At 38.0% G+C, this 16,057-nt stretch overlaps 1 protein-coding gene across 13 annotated transcripts in view; it reads right to left on the minus strand.

Moving 5' to 3' along the window:
• The window catches only part of TBC1D5 (TBC1 domain family member 5), a 304,343-nt gene that overhangs the window by 189,662 nt on the left and 98,624 nt on the right, over window positions 1-16,057 (minus strand). For all 13 annotated transcript variants that reach the window (XM_044449385.1, XM_044449373.1, XM_044449377.1 and 10 more), the window contains one exon: window positions 14,095-14,222. In XM_044449385.1, coding sequence (XP_044305320.1) covers window positions 14,095-14,194 — 100 coding nt within the window. In that variant the 5' untranslated portion in view covers window positions 14,195-14,222. The remainder of the gene's footprint in view (window positions 1-14,094; window positions 14,223-16,057) is intronic.

Below are 16,057 nucleotides of genomic sequence, written 5' to 3' on the forward strand. Positions count from 1 at the left end.
GAAATGAAATGTTACGCTGACACTTTACATGAATCAGAGGAACGTAATATGCTGACCACTCCCACATCCTGCAGCCCACTGGAAGCTCATAGTGACTTGTGCTAGCCCAGAAGCACAGCAGAGCGGTGGGGCAGGGGAAGGAGTAGGGAGGAGAGGGCAGCCAGGAATCATGGAATGAGTAAACAGTGACGGAGTGTCCCAGTGGATGATCTTGATAATACCAAAGGGAAGCAGAGACAGTACAGTCTAAATGTTAGTAGAGTTTAATGAAAAAAGAACGCAAGAAAATACTTTGTATTATATTTTACCTCAAAATGATTTACTGGCATGGGCCCTGATCCAAAGACACTGTGCCCAGAGCCCTACTCAACAGATGGTGAATGCTGCCAGCTTTGCCTACACCAATCACCTGCTGGAAGAGAGCCTAGTGCCACCATCCTTCCACTGCCCTAAACAGGTGATAAGCATTGCCAAGCCCCCCCACTGGCCATCTGTTCATTACTGCTTTTTGAACCAGCAACTAGAATGGTGCATGCAGCCCCCAGCCCCTCATATTAGGATGGTAGAGTAGTGCACATATATTATATTTAAAATGTTTATGACAACAAAGTGAAGTAGTAAAACACAGTTATATAATAATAAGAATGTTTAGTTCACAGACTTTATTAAAGAATATGATGTAGAAAAAGTACAAGCTAAGGACGACTTTTGGAATTAATTCTACAGACCTAAAATATTCTAATTAGTAGTTGTATGTAATTCAACATTAAAATGCTAAATAAAAAGAAAGCTAATGCTTTATGTGGCTAAAATCTATACATTGCAAAGGAAGCTATACTTTTATTATTTTCTAATACTGCTGTTCTCTCAATTTATGAGAATGATTTTCTCTTTTCTTTTCTTTTACAAAAGAAGGATTGGGGCAAAAATACCCATATGCTCGCCCTGTCATTTCTTTTATCAAGGTATTATAGTTATTTTTGTTTACTTTTTAATGCAAAAATTTAAGAGCTTTGTTAAGAAGGGGGAGGAATCATAAATCTGTCCATTAGCAAGCATTTCTACCTTGCGCTCAGATGAATTCTCATCAAATTTGATTTGCTGACTGGTGGCCAGAACAGATGTTATCTTAATGGAAGAGAGAAGAAAATTAAGTGTGTTGAGCCACTGAGCCACTTCTGAATTTCTATGGCTCTGTTTGCAGTTCTTCCAAGATGGAAAATATTAGCACGTACATGTGAAACAAATATTAAAATAGGGAGAACAGGATCTATTCATGCACAGAATGGACAGGCATATGCAAAAGCTTTCCCTCCCATTCAACCACACATTCCTTCTTGATGTCTTCTCTCTGCAGCTCTCGCCTGTCTCTCTTAGCTGGTCCCTTAGACTAGAAGTTATTCAAAATGCAAAAAAACAGCTGTGCGGATCAGTTTGGGGTGGTACAGCTTCAGAGAAGGAAGGGCTTAGCACTCTGGTCTCACATACATTTTTTTAAAATTAAATTATCTTAATCCCACTTTTAAGGGATGCAGGTGGCACAGTGGTTTAAATTGCTGTGCTGCTGGGCTGGTTGATCGAAAGGTCGCTGGTTCGAATCTGCACAACGGGGTGAGTTCCCATTGCTCCGTCCCAGCTCCTGCCAACCTTGCAAATGCAAGTTGATAAAAAGGTACCACTTCGGTGGGAAGGTAACAGCGTTCCATGCATCTTGGTGTTTAATCATGCCAGCCACATGAACACGGAGACCACAGTTTGTCTATGGACAAACGTTGGTTCCCTCGGCTAAGAAACGGAGATGAGCACCACCCCGTAGAGTCAGGCATGACTGGACTTAATGTCAAGAGGAAACCTTTACCTTTTTTTACCTTTACTAATCCCACTTTAAACATGTTTATCAATAACATATTCTAACACTTTCATGTCTAGTTACATTCTTAAACTCTTGTATTTCTTCCATAAAATAGAGACAGCCTCCCATACACAGCCTCCCATTTGACTAGGTTGCTCAGTTTGCCACTGGAGAAGATTCTGCTCATGGAGTGAGGTTTGTTAGACTAACTGGAATGTGCTAACATTATGTGCCCACTGTAGCCTCACAGTTTTAGACTGGGCCTGCCTCCTGTGATAAGGACTTCCTTATCACAATGCAATTGACAAATAAATTTCTCTCTCACACACATACACTAACAGTACAAAATAGAACTGGAAAACTTTCAAACATAGTTTGCTATGGTTTGAAAAAACAACTTCATTTCTCTATTTTTGTCTGCTAATGTTTTGATGTGTATTCTGTATTTTACATTGCAGTGTACCCTACCCTACCTTACCCTACCCATGATTGCAAGCTGTCTTGAAAGTCAATTTGCTTCAAAAGTAGGATAGAAAAAATTTAAAAGATCAAAATCAATACCTAATATTTCTAATTATTTATTCTTGAAAAAAGAAACACTTGGCCATATTGTTATAATCTTCTCTTTTCAACACATGTATTTCCATGTCAAAGTTAAGAAAATATTGAAATTTTCAAAAAAGGACTAATCAGATATCCTAACAGTCAAAAGCTATTTGAGCTATATTTTACAGAGAGTACAGCTATTTTGGCTAATGGGGTGTGATATAAATCTAATAACTGACTGACTAACTAAATACACTTCCTTTAAAAAAGTTGCCTCAGCATTCACCAAAGAAGGAAAGACATAAGAAGTAAAAAATAAAAACTAATCAGGTCAAATGAAGCATTCTAAACCTTCATCTTACATTTCTTCTTTTTGTAGAATGAAGACATTCTTCCACCATTTCTGAATCTGTTGAAGGTGAATGTCTTCATTAAATGAAAACAAGAGGAAAAAAGCAGGGAAAAAAAATCATGTGTAAATTTTCTGCTCTCACATCTGCTGTTCTCCCGCGAAGAAAATGAAAGAAATAGTAAAGCCCTGGGTTAACTGCCTCATGTAGAGATGCTCATGTCAGGTAGTGAAGCAAGGCAAATGGTGAATCTCTTCCCATCAGGAGGGTCCCCCATGGGTGCTGTTGGGTAGGTGCTGCCAGGCAGGTGAATGCCATGGCATGGGCAGTTTCTTTAGAGATCTCCACTGGCCCAGTATGGCATTTGCCAGTGGAAGAACACAACAAGTTCTGCGTAGCTCCTGCCCAGTGGCTCTCTAGAAAACACTCCTGTTCTTCTACTTTGGCCAATACCACAGTACTATTTATTTATTTATTCATTAAAACATTTCTATGCCGCCCCATTTGCCGAAGCCTCGGGGCAGCTCACAACATAAAATTAAAATACAAGAAATAACAATATAAAATAAGTCGCCCTGGCCAGATAAAATAAGCAAACATTGCAAATAATATTAACAATTAAAATGACACTTAAATAAAAAGGTCTTCGCCTGGCGCCGAAAAACAAATAACGACGGCGCCAGGCGGACCTCTCTGGGGAGCGCATTCCATAGATTGGGCGCCACCGCAGAGAAAGCCCTCCTCCAAGTACCTACCCTCCTAATTTCTTTCACGGAGGGTTCCTGGAGAAGGGCCTCTCCCGCAGATCTCAAGGGGCGGGCGGGCGTATATGGATGTAAGCGCTCCTTCAGGTAACCAGGACCCAAGCCGTTTAGGGCTTTATAGGTCATCACCAACACCTTGAATTGGGCCCGGACTTCAATGGGAAGCCAGTGAAACCAATGGAGGACTGGAGTCATGTGAACATAATGCCCAGTCCCCGTCAGCAGCCTGGCAGCTCTATTTTGAACCAACTGAAGTATCCGGACCGTCTTCAAGGGTGGCCCCACGTAGAGCGCGTTACAGAAGTCAAGGCGCAGCTGATGAATCAGCCGAAGCTGAAGGAAAGCGCTCCTCGCCACTGCTGTCACCTGAGCTTCCAATGAAAGCTCCGGGTCAAGGAGCACTCCCAGGCTGTGGACCTTGTCCCTAAGAGGGAGTTCAACCCCATTCAGGACTAGGTTCAATTCACCCTCTCCGAAGCCCGATCCGCCAACCAACAGGACCTCCGTCTTGTCTGGATTGAGCTTCAGTAGAAGAGTGGTCAGCAAGGTTACTTGAAGCAAACACTACCCACTCTGTGGATTCTCTCAGTCAGAGAGAGTGAGTGTACTGGCTCGCTCTCTGAGACAGCCATAAGAAGTGCCAGGTGTGTATCTGGTCCAAATGCCTGACACTGACTAGTCCTTCCTCTGACCCAAGAAGAGTGAAAAAGGCTGTCCCAGAAAAGGCTGCATGGTGTGGGCATAAGAGGTTTCTGATTTCTAGAGAGCTGCAGCTGGGGGTAGAGACACAGCAGGATTCTAGGACATGTGGCGCGGATGGGTGAAAATGCTCTAAGAGGGGGAGATTTAGCAGGAGTGGGAAGAGAGAGCAAGGGCTAGGAGGTACAGTTGCAGAAAGAAGCATGGAAACATTGTAATGGGGACAGATGTGCCTGGAAGATGGGAGAAAGATGGTGTCAGACTGAAAGAACAAAATGTGATGAGGGAAGGTGGCAGGAGCTTGAAGATACAGACGGGGTGGAATATGACAGGTGGGCAGATATGGTGGATGTCTGTGGGTTCTCTGCATCAGATGGTGGGAGAGTTTGCACTGGCCTTGGTGTTTCACACAGAACAAAATAGTATCTATTTCAATCTGCAAAATGTGCAGGAGTATTAAGCAAATTATGGTAACAAGACTTGTTTTGTCTTTCCTCTCAAAAATCCTGTAACACCACAACCTGAAAACAAATTACTGAAAAAATCATTTACTTAGACCCCAGCCTATTGAATGTTACTCTTCAACAACCACTGAAACTTTCCATTTAACACATTTTTAGTAGCACAATATTGAAATAATTTAAAATGTTTCCCAAAATGTTGTCCACAAAATTCAAGGAACTGTTCAAGAGAAACAACTATGCCTATACATATCACAGAAGTAGTACAATCACAGGCATGGAATAGCTGATTCCCTGTTCATTTTGCTGAAACCTAAGCAAGGGAACAGAAGTCAGAGAATAGCTGGAGGTAAGGCCACATAGATTAAATTCAAAGAAGGAGGTAACTAGTTAATTTGTCTAATGGGGACTTTGTTTAATGTATTTTAGCCACTTTTTAGCCCTATCTACACAACTGGTGAACAAACGAGTACATTCAGTTACAAGACATAACAGCCACACTGGAAAGCAGCTTTGAACCAAAACTTATGGCAGTGTTACACAGAAAGTTCTTTACAATTTGCCTAAAGTCTACAAAGATCAGTCCAGGTGCATGTCAATAGGAGGGGGATTTCATAGAGCTGGGACCACCATTGAGAATATTCTATCGTTTGTACAAGCCAATCTAACAAATTTTAATAGTGGACACTCAAGAAGGACCTATGACACAGATGTTGGCAGCAGGGTTATATGGGGAAAGACGTTTCTTCAAGTAGCCTGATTCCAAGCTGTCTCGGTTTTTAAAGGTAAAACCAGAACTGGGGCTGGAAGCCTACAGGCATCCAACGTAGTTGATTTCCATTGATGGAGAATTCAGACTTCAGTTTTTGAAGTAACAACTTCAACTTCCATCCCCAAATCATAATATTAAACATTTTTTAAACTTTGAGAATATGTCTACTGATAAAAGTGCATTATATTTCTAAATGAATACATTCAAGAGAAAATCAATGACCTAAGTTTCAAAAGTTTAAATCGGATCAAATCAATTGATTAATATGAATAATGAGTCCTGCAGAAATTATATGAAGGCAAAGATATTCTAAACTTTCCTCATGTGTAAGTGTACAAAAGTGAAAAATGAAATTATTGCATTTGTCTTGTTAAACAGATCACACTTCCCCCCCAAAATCACATTGTAGCAATAACAATAAGATATATTAGGGGCCATCACAAGAAAAATCTAAATCTCATCTGCTACATATTCTTCTGTGTCATTTGCGCTATATTTTCAGACAATGCAGCGATGTGATTACTGCTTCAGACTTCTGAACAGTTCTGACAATCAGAGCAAAGTTAAAATGAAAAGCGTTTCAGAGACTACTTGAAATAAACTTTTAAAATTTGTTATATTTATTGTAAAGTTTTGATAAAATGTGCATATGTACTCATTTTACATCTACTACCATCTTGGATTGGGGGTATGTAAAACTTTGGAGAACAATACATGCAGGCATTTCCCAAATATTGGACTACCCAGTGCAATTAGTCACTTTTCAAAAGATCTGCACTTAATTACTGCCTCAGTGCTTTAGCATAAGATGTCCATTGTACTGCTACATCAGGCAATTGTTTTTAAAGGTTTTATATGTGGTCTATAACTTATATGAAATGATGAAAAAACTGTGATCAGATGATCAGACTCAACTATTAAATATAAAAGTCTATAAATGAAATGCTAAAGTGAAAGATATATTATCAAAAAGATTAAAGGAATATTAAGACAATCAACAACACATTTGTTTGGTATTTCCTATAAAACTTGTAAAGTAACAAAACATATCTGTTGTCACATTCTGGATGCTCTTTGTCATTATTAATGCATTTCAATTTTCACAGCTGAACAGCTACATTTAAAAAAGTCTCATGAAAGAAAACCCACATTCAACCCACAAATCAAACTCTGTTTGTGTCCAAAAAGCATATTTTAAACAAATTTGAGGTTCACAGCATATTAACACTTTACTCTCTGTTTGTAAACATCCGTTAATGAGTTTTTGTTAAACAGATGTATTTTTTAGGGAGTCAAAGGAGTCCATCTGAAGAATACAATCCAACATAGAGGTGACAACTATCCAGTGTGGCTATTTCACTTCATTACCAGCTATGTTGTTCAAATTGATACAAATGGTCTCCTTCTGTTTCTGACTGTCAGCTTGTCTGATTAGTACAACTAATTGTTCGGGCTGGGAAGATCTCCTATATCTAAATAGAAGATGTGCAGTTTGTAACCTGCTTAATTTGCCTTATGTCCTACATGGCTATCAGTATGGCGTTCATTAAACTATCAGCTGTTTTGTTTGTAGAAATGGCAATAAAAGCATAAGCATATTTTTCTTTGTTAAAAAAGCCAGATTGTCCATAGATAATACACACCTTGTGAAAATGGCAAGAAATCATCAGGTACATATGATGACATTTTTAAAATTTCTCCATGCCACATTGCGTCATACCATTAGACCGAAGACAATGACAGCAAGGATATTAGAGGGCAGAGACTCAGGACAAAATTAGGCCAACTCGTCCAAAGCCTAAATGTTGGCATTTGTATAGCGACTTAACATTTAAATGATAAATAGTGGCTGTGAATCCAGAAGCGCACACACACTTTGGGGGCTTTTTCCATAGGTTTTTCTGACCTTTGTGCCAAAGGGCACTGGCAATTCAGCACTAGAAGTTACTAATGAACAAACAAGAAAAAAAGGACTGAATATGCACACAAATCTTTTCTATCTCAGCCCTGCCTTTTCTGTATTACAGCCAAGCTCTGCAATGGTTACTTTTCAGCAACACTGCATTTCCACATACTGAAACTGAAACCTGGGGGAATAACTACGTTTCACCCTAAGTCAAACAAGGGAGAATTAAATAAACACTGAGAAACTTAGAAACAAAACAGAGTTTATTAAACTGCTAATAAAACAAGTTTGTCAGATTTTTACCAGGTAGATAATATACACATTATATCAACCAAGCTAGGATAGCAAATTTAAGAAGTCTAAAATTCTGATGCACAAAATTTGACAGGTAAAATGCCCTTATCCTCTAGAGATCTGCAAGTACCACTATCAAAACTGATATCTATTCTACTTTGTTTCAAGTGTGGCACACATTTAAATTCATCTAAATTAAATATATAGCTTGGGATGCAAAAGCCTGCAACAGGAACTTTGTATTTCTTTACTAATGATTTTTCCCAAGTATACAGCAGTTATAATGGAGATTTTCTAGATGATCCACAATGTATGTTTCCAGAAGTACATACACAACACATGTGCTTCCACAACACATTCTGCTAAAACAGCTACTGTGATGAAGAAACTTGATTCATGGGTAATGACAACAGCAGCAACGTTTTAGAGTTGTTGGGGCTTTTTAAATGAAATGCCAATATACTTTTTCATATATGTATAGATCATTAAAAGTTGATATTGATAATAATCTCTCTTAAACTATGATCCTGCTATTATAGCCAACATATGAAAAAGTTATGTATTATGTCCCAACAATTCCTATAATTTGCCAGCAAAAGCAGAATATTCTAAATGGGTATTTAAGCTTCTCAACAGAGTTCAAATGCAGTCTTTTCAAAGTACAGTCAAAGTGGTCTCAAGGTGCTACCTAATACAGGTAACATAGGAACAGAGAGCTGCTCAACTTGGTTTAAATATACTTAAATGTATTATTCAAATGATGGTGCTAACACTTAAAAAACAATGCTACTCTCTTTGTGTTTAATGTTCCATCAAAAAAGAACACTATACATGAAAATATTAAAGTGATTACAAGACATGGGAAGAACCCTATTTAAGAAGCAAGTGACAGCCATAATTATTACAAGACATAAGTGGAGAAGTGATATACCAATGGCCTTTGTCACTACAGATCTGTAGCTGTTAAAGTAAAATCAAACTACACAGAAGCTATTATTAATAAATGACTATTAAAAGCTTGCTAAGTAAGCATCTGGTGTTAGAACAAGCAGAAGAAATCTTTGCTGCTATTTAGAGAGAATAAAATATGGCATACTGGATAAGTTCTCAGTAGTAAATGTTCTTAATTGTCCCTCACCACCAGCATCTTCTTCCAGCTGAATATTTTGAGTTATAACCCTAACCCTAAACATCTACCAAATTAGAATGAATTCTCAGCTTGCTTGGTATCTACCTATATAGTTGTTCTTATAACCTGAGAAACACACAGCACAAATTTATGAACCTCATATACAAGGAAACAGACCTATTGCCATGAGTACACTCCTATAACTCGTTGAGATATAGAATGTTTTTAACTTTCTTAAAGTTCCCTGTGTCTAAGCTGTAAGGCTCCTTTGTTGAACTATGTGGACCTGAGGATGAGATGCTGATAATCAAACAGCCTATGACACTTAGTTAAACAAAATAAAACTTTATTTGTACAGTATGTGTAATGGTTTCAAAATGTTCTGTAACTTTTTCTTTGGTAAATAAGACAATGTATGATAACTTTTGATGTGGGTATCTTACTCTTTCCCTTCAGAATCCTCACACACAGATCCTCATCTCTCTCCTGCACCTCTGTCAGTTTCCCTCTCATACCTTCCTAGTCACTAATATGTCCTACTTCTTTCTTTAGAATCTTAAATGCTTTTCACAACATTATCTGGGATTCTAATAAGAATGCTGCCTCTTCAGATTGTGTAGGTTCACTGCCAGACCACAACTCTCAGACAGAATGAGAGCTTTTCTTTCCCCCTCACACGGCTTCCAAAGTCCACCCACATGCTCTTAGTCACCAATCAATCACTTCACTTACTCATGTCCCTTTTATCTCCCTTGCTCTTCTGAAACTTACCAACATTTAAAGGAACACTGTCTCATAACACTTTTAAATAATTATACCTATATTTATACTCAATATACTGAAATGCCTTATGATGCAGCCATGTGAAAATCTCAGGTGCTCATATACTACAGACTTGTATGCTGACTTCATAACATTATATACAACTTTGCTTATACTTTAAGTAGAATATTCAGTCTAAAAAGAGAAGCACATGAAAACATTGCTTGAAATAAATAATTAAAAGACTGGATGGGAACACTATTCAGGAAGAAAATGAAAGGCATAAAAATCTCAAGATTTTAATTTACATCCCACCTTTTACTCTGCCTTCCCCAAAAGGCACTCAAAACAGCTAAAAATAAAATACAGATTAAATAAAACATCATCATAAACAAATTAATTAAAATACAACAAGAGAAGAAATAAACAGCACCAAACCAAGAAATTTGATAGGAGTTCAAAAGCCCAGAGGATGGCCACTCAGAAGGTCTCTTGTGCCTTCACCAGGTCTAAGTTGTGAAGTGTTCCATAATACCTTTTCTTACCTTGTAATCCATAATACTGTGGATTACAACTTCTTAAGAGATACATTCTGCACTTTCAATTTACCACTAAGGCAACAGAAAAAGAGCTTATGAGTTTTCATGGACATTCACCCAGAAGCATTTATTAGGGTATGGTCCCACTCACAATTATTGATCAAATAGTTCTTGGCTTCTTTTGAAGAAGTAATGCAGCCAGAATTTCTCAGTGCACAGGAATCTTTGCTGTGACATGTAATGGGTGATGACTGCACATATATTGTGTTATGCAGCAAAGCTTTTTCAAATGAAGATTTTTTAAAGGCATGAATAATATAACATGTAGTTTTAACACCAGGATGTAGGATTCTTATCTGAGCTCAGCTTGAAATGGACTTTGGTATGCACATCCAATATATTATCTACTTTATCACTAAACTTTTATTAAATTATATGTATAGGTATACAACTATAAATTGATACTTACATAGCTAGAGCACCAACAATGGAAGGCACCACACAACAGTGATGATCTCTTTGTTACAGAGCAATTGCTGCCTCTTGACAATTCCTGAGTTGCAGAATTAAGGCTGGGAAAATTGCAGAGTAGTGCCCATCCAACCCCCAGTATCTATAGTATACCTTATTTTATATAATAGTGCAAACTGGAAAAATTATTAATTTGGCTGCATATGGCACCAAATTAAAATGCAGTTTGTGTTTCACTTTAAAAAAGCCATGAAGATGAAATGGATGCTTTATATAAAATATTTACATATAGAACGTAAAAATGTACTATGGTTGGTAACCTTTATGACTTTGGGGAACCATGTATTTACATATCTCTATCTTCGCATGTGCGAATCTGTGTGTTGTGTATATATTTTTAACAGTTGACAGCTGTTTTAGAGCATACAGAGATGCCAAGCTGAATGAAGGTCTTGATTACTTCAAGATTAGCTATCTTAAGTTTCTATTCATTTTAAGTGTTGTTAGTGGGAAGAGTCATTAGTCACTTCCTTGTCTCATAGAACATCAGCATACATTTACATTGTTAATGAACATTTGGGTAAATGAATTAATGGCACTTTTAAACATCAATTCAATACTAATAACTTTATATGTCATGGCAATGTTAAGGTTCAGATAAAAACTACAAAGTCTGCCTTTCTAGGTAACTAATTGCTCCTGGGTGCAAACAAGAAAAAGAGGATAGAGTACAATAAATTAAAAATATTTCGAAGAGGTTAAAATCATGGATCAGGGTATAATGTGCAGAGTATATCTATCATCCTGTTCTAGACAATAAACTTTCAGTTTCTGCTTGATGTCGGCTGAAAAAGTAAGCTGTATTGTGAAGATAAAGTCATTAAAATAACTTCCTAGTATGTTCAACTTTTAAGTATGAATGATATATTTTTGTTGCATTTATTCAATATAAAACATAAACAAGTATTTGAGTAACAAGTATCATTGTTTGCATTAAGTTAGATTAAATTTGGGATACACAGTGTATTTGAAGTTCATTGATTTTCAATAACACCAATATGTACAGTCAAGCATTTCATTTATAATCTATTCCCACTCTTTTTGTATCCTCAAGGTAGAAACATTTGCATGGACAAAGATGGCTAATTATACTGTAATTTCAAAATACACTGTGTACTGGCACAATGAAGTAACATCGATGCATCTTTGACTAAACATACAACAGAACAAAACACATCACAGTATTTAAATCCAGTATGTGGCTAAAACATGTGTGTGTGTGTATACACTGACAAAATGCAGATTTATAAAGGGTATTCTGAAAACTGAAGAAGGTTATTTATCTGAAATTTAGGATCCGTTTTAAATTTACTTTCCTAATCCATGCATCAATTGACTATAAGATTACAGCTAGCAAAAATGGGATAGGGTATAAGGAAATGTTTGCAAAATGTTCTTACAAGGAAATAGTTTCAAGTGTTCCTCTCTGCTACAGAATACACATAACACACATTCAGCTGGGTGGAGCAGAAGAATAAGAATGTGTTCAATGGCACTGGATGGTGTATTAGTCTTTTGATCTCTATTGGCTTAAATAAGCCCCTGTGGCTTATACAGCAGTGCCATAACCCACCCTGGGAGTCTGTTGTATCGTTCAAGCCCAGAGAAGGCTAGTTGTTTGCATGGTTAATAAGCCATACAGAACCCATCCAGTTTTAGGGTGTAAGTGGTTTGCTAACCACTCTATCCCATTGGGACGTAAGTGGTGCAGTGGTTTAAACTGCAGAGTCACTGGAGTTGCCAATTGAAAGGTTGGCAGTTCGAATCTACGCAATGTGGTGATCCCCCATTGCTTTGTCCCAGCTCCTGCCATCCTAGCAGTTTGGAGGCATGCAAATACAAGTAGATAAATAGGCACCACTTCAGTGGGAAGGTAACAGCAGTCCGTGCACCTTGGCATTTAGTCATGCTAGCCAAACGACCATCGAAACTGCAGACAAATGCTGGTTCCCTTGGCTAAGAAATGGAATGAGCACCGCCCCCTAGAATCAGACACAACTGGACTTAATGTGAAGGGGAAAACTTTACCTTTACCTTACCTATCCCATTATCACCAGATCTGGATGACATGACCATCTAGAGCAGGGTTTGGGTTACAAGCAGGTGTCTGGCATGTACCGCAAGCCACAATGGTATATTCAAGCCATTACGGTTTAAAATGATTCTGTGAACCTGTCTCAGTGTGGACTTACCCTCAGCCCCATCGCCCTACCTTAGCAGGACATCAGCAACAACTGCCTAGACTCATTCAGCCACATGCATACAGGCAGGTCTCTCCAGTGCTGGATTCAATTAGCAAGAGTGTAAGCAATGCTGATGTTAAGGTCAGCAAGTGTGTTCCTACTTCCTCCTCTACATTTTAAATATGTACATATGAGCATTTGAAAAGGTCAATGGTCAATAACAGCAGAATTGTAAGAAGCTGAAGTAAATATGCCTGCACTGACAATCTTCCAGGTACTTTTCATTGAACATCATTCAATTAATTAATTTAACTATTCTTATATAATTATTTAAATTCTTAACATTTGTGGCTACAAGGAAGTACAAGAAATAAATACACCTGCTGAGATATAAATCCAGGTGGGTATTATAGAAAGCTAGTGGAAACTCTTGTATGTTCCCATATCAACTGGTCCAACTATTAATGTCTTCTTAGAGGGTACACCTTCAGTGTGCCCTACCTTCTAAAGTGGGTGCATAGGAAGGAGGAACACAGTCTTCTCAGTTACGGCATCTCACCTCTGGAATGCCCTTGCCTTATCCATAAACTTGGTTCCATCCTTGTCGATGTTTAATGCACGTAGTGATGCTACAGGTTTTTGTTCTGCCATAGTCTATTTCCATTCTTGTCATCATTTTAAAAGTTTTTGTTTGTATTATTCTATTGCGATTTTACATTGTTGGCCTTTGGATTAAGTATGATTATGAGGTAGGACAAAAATATTTTAAATTAAAATATATGTTTATCAAAGACACAGGCTAGGGATGTCCAACTCATCTGCTTGTGTTGGAATGCATCCACAATGCCCCAAATTAAATTTAATAGGAAACTGTCAAATCTGTATTTTAGGAAACAAATTATAAAAGCTATAAAAACAAAAAATAGGAATAATAGAAATTAAGAAAACACTGAAGTTGGCTAAACAGCTGATCTTTGTGAAGTGTTCAGTAAAGCTTATACCAGATTTCAGTATTCTGATAGTGAAATCACTCTTTGGTTTATGATTAGAAAGGATGACAATGAATTAAACATCTGGTCAATGTTTCAGTATCTAACTGTAAACTGACTTTTTGAGGTTTTCCTATGTGCCAGACCACTGCTACTATGCACATGCATACAATACATACATGCATAACATGCATGCACACACCTTCTTTAAAAGTTTCTTATTCAACTGTTGGGGGAAGGCTTTCCTACATTAAAAAGAGACAGACATACTTCCTTGGAATATTTCAAAATTGTAAGTATAGAATTAGTAAACTCACCTTCATCAGGTCTATTCACATAACTTTGTAATGGATCAATGCCTATTTCCTGTTCTTCAGTTTGTAAAGGATGGCTAGTTCCAGGAATGGAATGGTACATATTGACACCTTCAATAAGTGGTAATTACCTGGGTGAAAATCAAAAAATAAATGATTAATCATAACTGCCTACTAATTCTGTACTTTATTAAGGTAGCAAAGATTTCAGAAGGTTAAATAATATTGGTTATATTAACTGACATGGCATCTAACTGACATGCTCACTGCCTTTTAGTCCTTCCCAAGTGTTCTGAAGCATCTTATATTCTCCCAAGGGTGATGGATGGGAAGGTGAGCTAATGTAAGCATTTAGCTTTAGGCACAAACTAGCAGTTCCTGTATGCAAATTACAAGGAAGCAATCAATGTCCACATTTTAAACATGTAAACAGCTGCTATGGAGAGCTCAAGCAGGATTGTGACTAAGTGCATCAGAATGGGAGGTCAACTACAGTTCTACACCTTAAGTCCCACTGAAAATCCCTCTTCCTACACATACACTCCAAGCTGTAGTACACTCCTGAAATGAAGGTCCAATCAGCTATGAGAATTTAACACCTATTTTTCTGTGGAGTTTCCCATTCAGGTAAGGATATCCATGCAGAAGTCTGCTTCAAAATCGGTACAAAGCCAGTTAAATCAGAATATTTTTCAGGCTACCAGATGGATCCAAGACCCCAGAAACTCATCATGTAATAAATGAATGAACCTGCCCACCGTGGTCTGTCAAGCACCTTAGCACTAAAACCATTTTGTGTTTTAATGTTCAAAGCCAGCCCTTTAAATTGGACTAGGAAGTCAAGGCTGGACTAGTCCATGCAACAGATTATACACTAGAGCAGTATCCTTCGAATGCTTAGTTCCTGTAAGCATACAGGGAACTGCAGTCTGCATGGACTGAAGCTTCTGAACCACACTCCAAAGCAGCACCATGTAGAGTATGTTTCATTACTCTGAACATAACCAGGGAATGAGTAAGTGGGGAAAAGTCTGTCCAAGAGATTATCCATGATGCGAACTTGGTCTTTCCAGAAGATGCATACTATGCTGCCTCATACTGAGTTCAACTATAGGTCCATCCAGCTCAATATTTTCAACACTGACTGACAACAGCTCTCTCGGGTTTTAGGCAGAATTATTTCCTAAGCTTAGGAAATTAGAGGCAGCAGACTGAATCGGGTACTTTTTCCATGCAAAATATGTGCTCTGCCACTAAACTACAACAGCTTCTCCTGAATACAACAGCCTTTCATGAGAGAGTGTTTCACAATCCAGAACCAAACAGCTCTATCTAAATGAATCAGTTCCCCCATCTTCATTATCTCTGTCTTCTTAGCAATAATCTTTGGAGCCACAGTAAAACCATGCTTTGCTGGCCAGACAATCCAGAAGATGATCAATGATTCATCAATGATTTCAAAGAACATTGTGCAGGAGAACTAAAAAGGTCAAGGTGCACTCATTCCCTGGTATAACTCATCCACCAAGACATTTATGACTGTTTCCATCCTGTACGCTGGTAAAAAAGTAACTCCCAGCAGCACTGGCCACCGATGGTTAGGCAATGATAGGTGTTGTACCTAATAAAGGAAAGCCAAAAGCCTTCTGGAAGAAAGGCAGATCAAATGTAGGAAGGAACAGGAGCAGGGCTAACAGCTTCAGGGCCACAGTAGAGAGCAACTAGCCCTGTCTTGTCTGCCACCCACCATAGTACTCAACACACAGAAAGATTCAGAAGAAAGAAGTAGGTGGATCTTCAAGGAATATTGGGCTCAGTTTGTTTTTGGAATTAAGATTAAAACAAGAACTTTGAACAGTGTCTAGAACCAAAGTGAATTAAATTATTGCAGAATTACTGATATGCTTCATATTACATGCCCACTTTTTGTATCCACTGCAGTTTCTGTAACTTTCCAAAAGCAGCC

This window comes from Varanus komodoensis, unplaced genomic scaffold (assembly GCF_004798865.1).
Source record: "Varanus komodoensis strain SLA01 unplaced genomic scaffold, ASM479886v1 scaffold58, whole genome shotgun sequence".
NCBI lineage: Eukaryota > Metazoa > Chordata > Lepidosauria > Squamata > Varanidae > Varanus > Varanus komodoensis.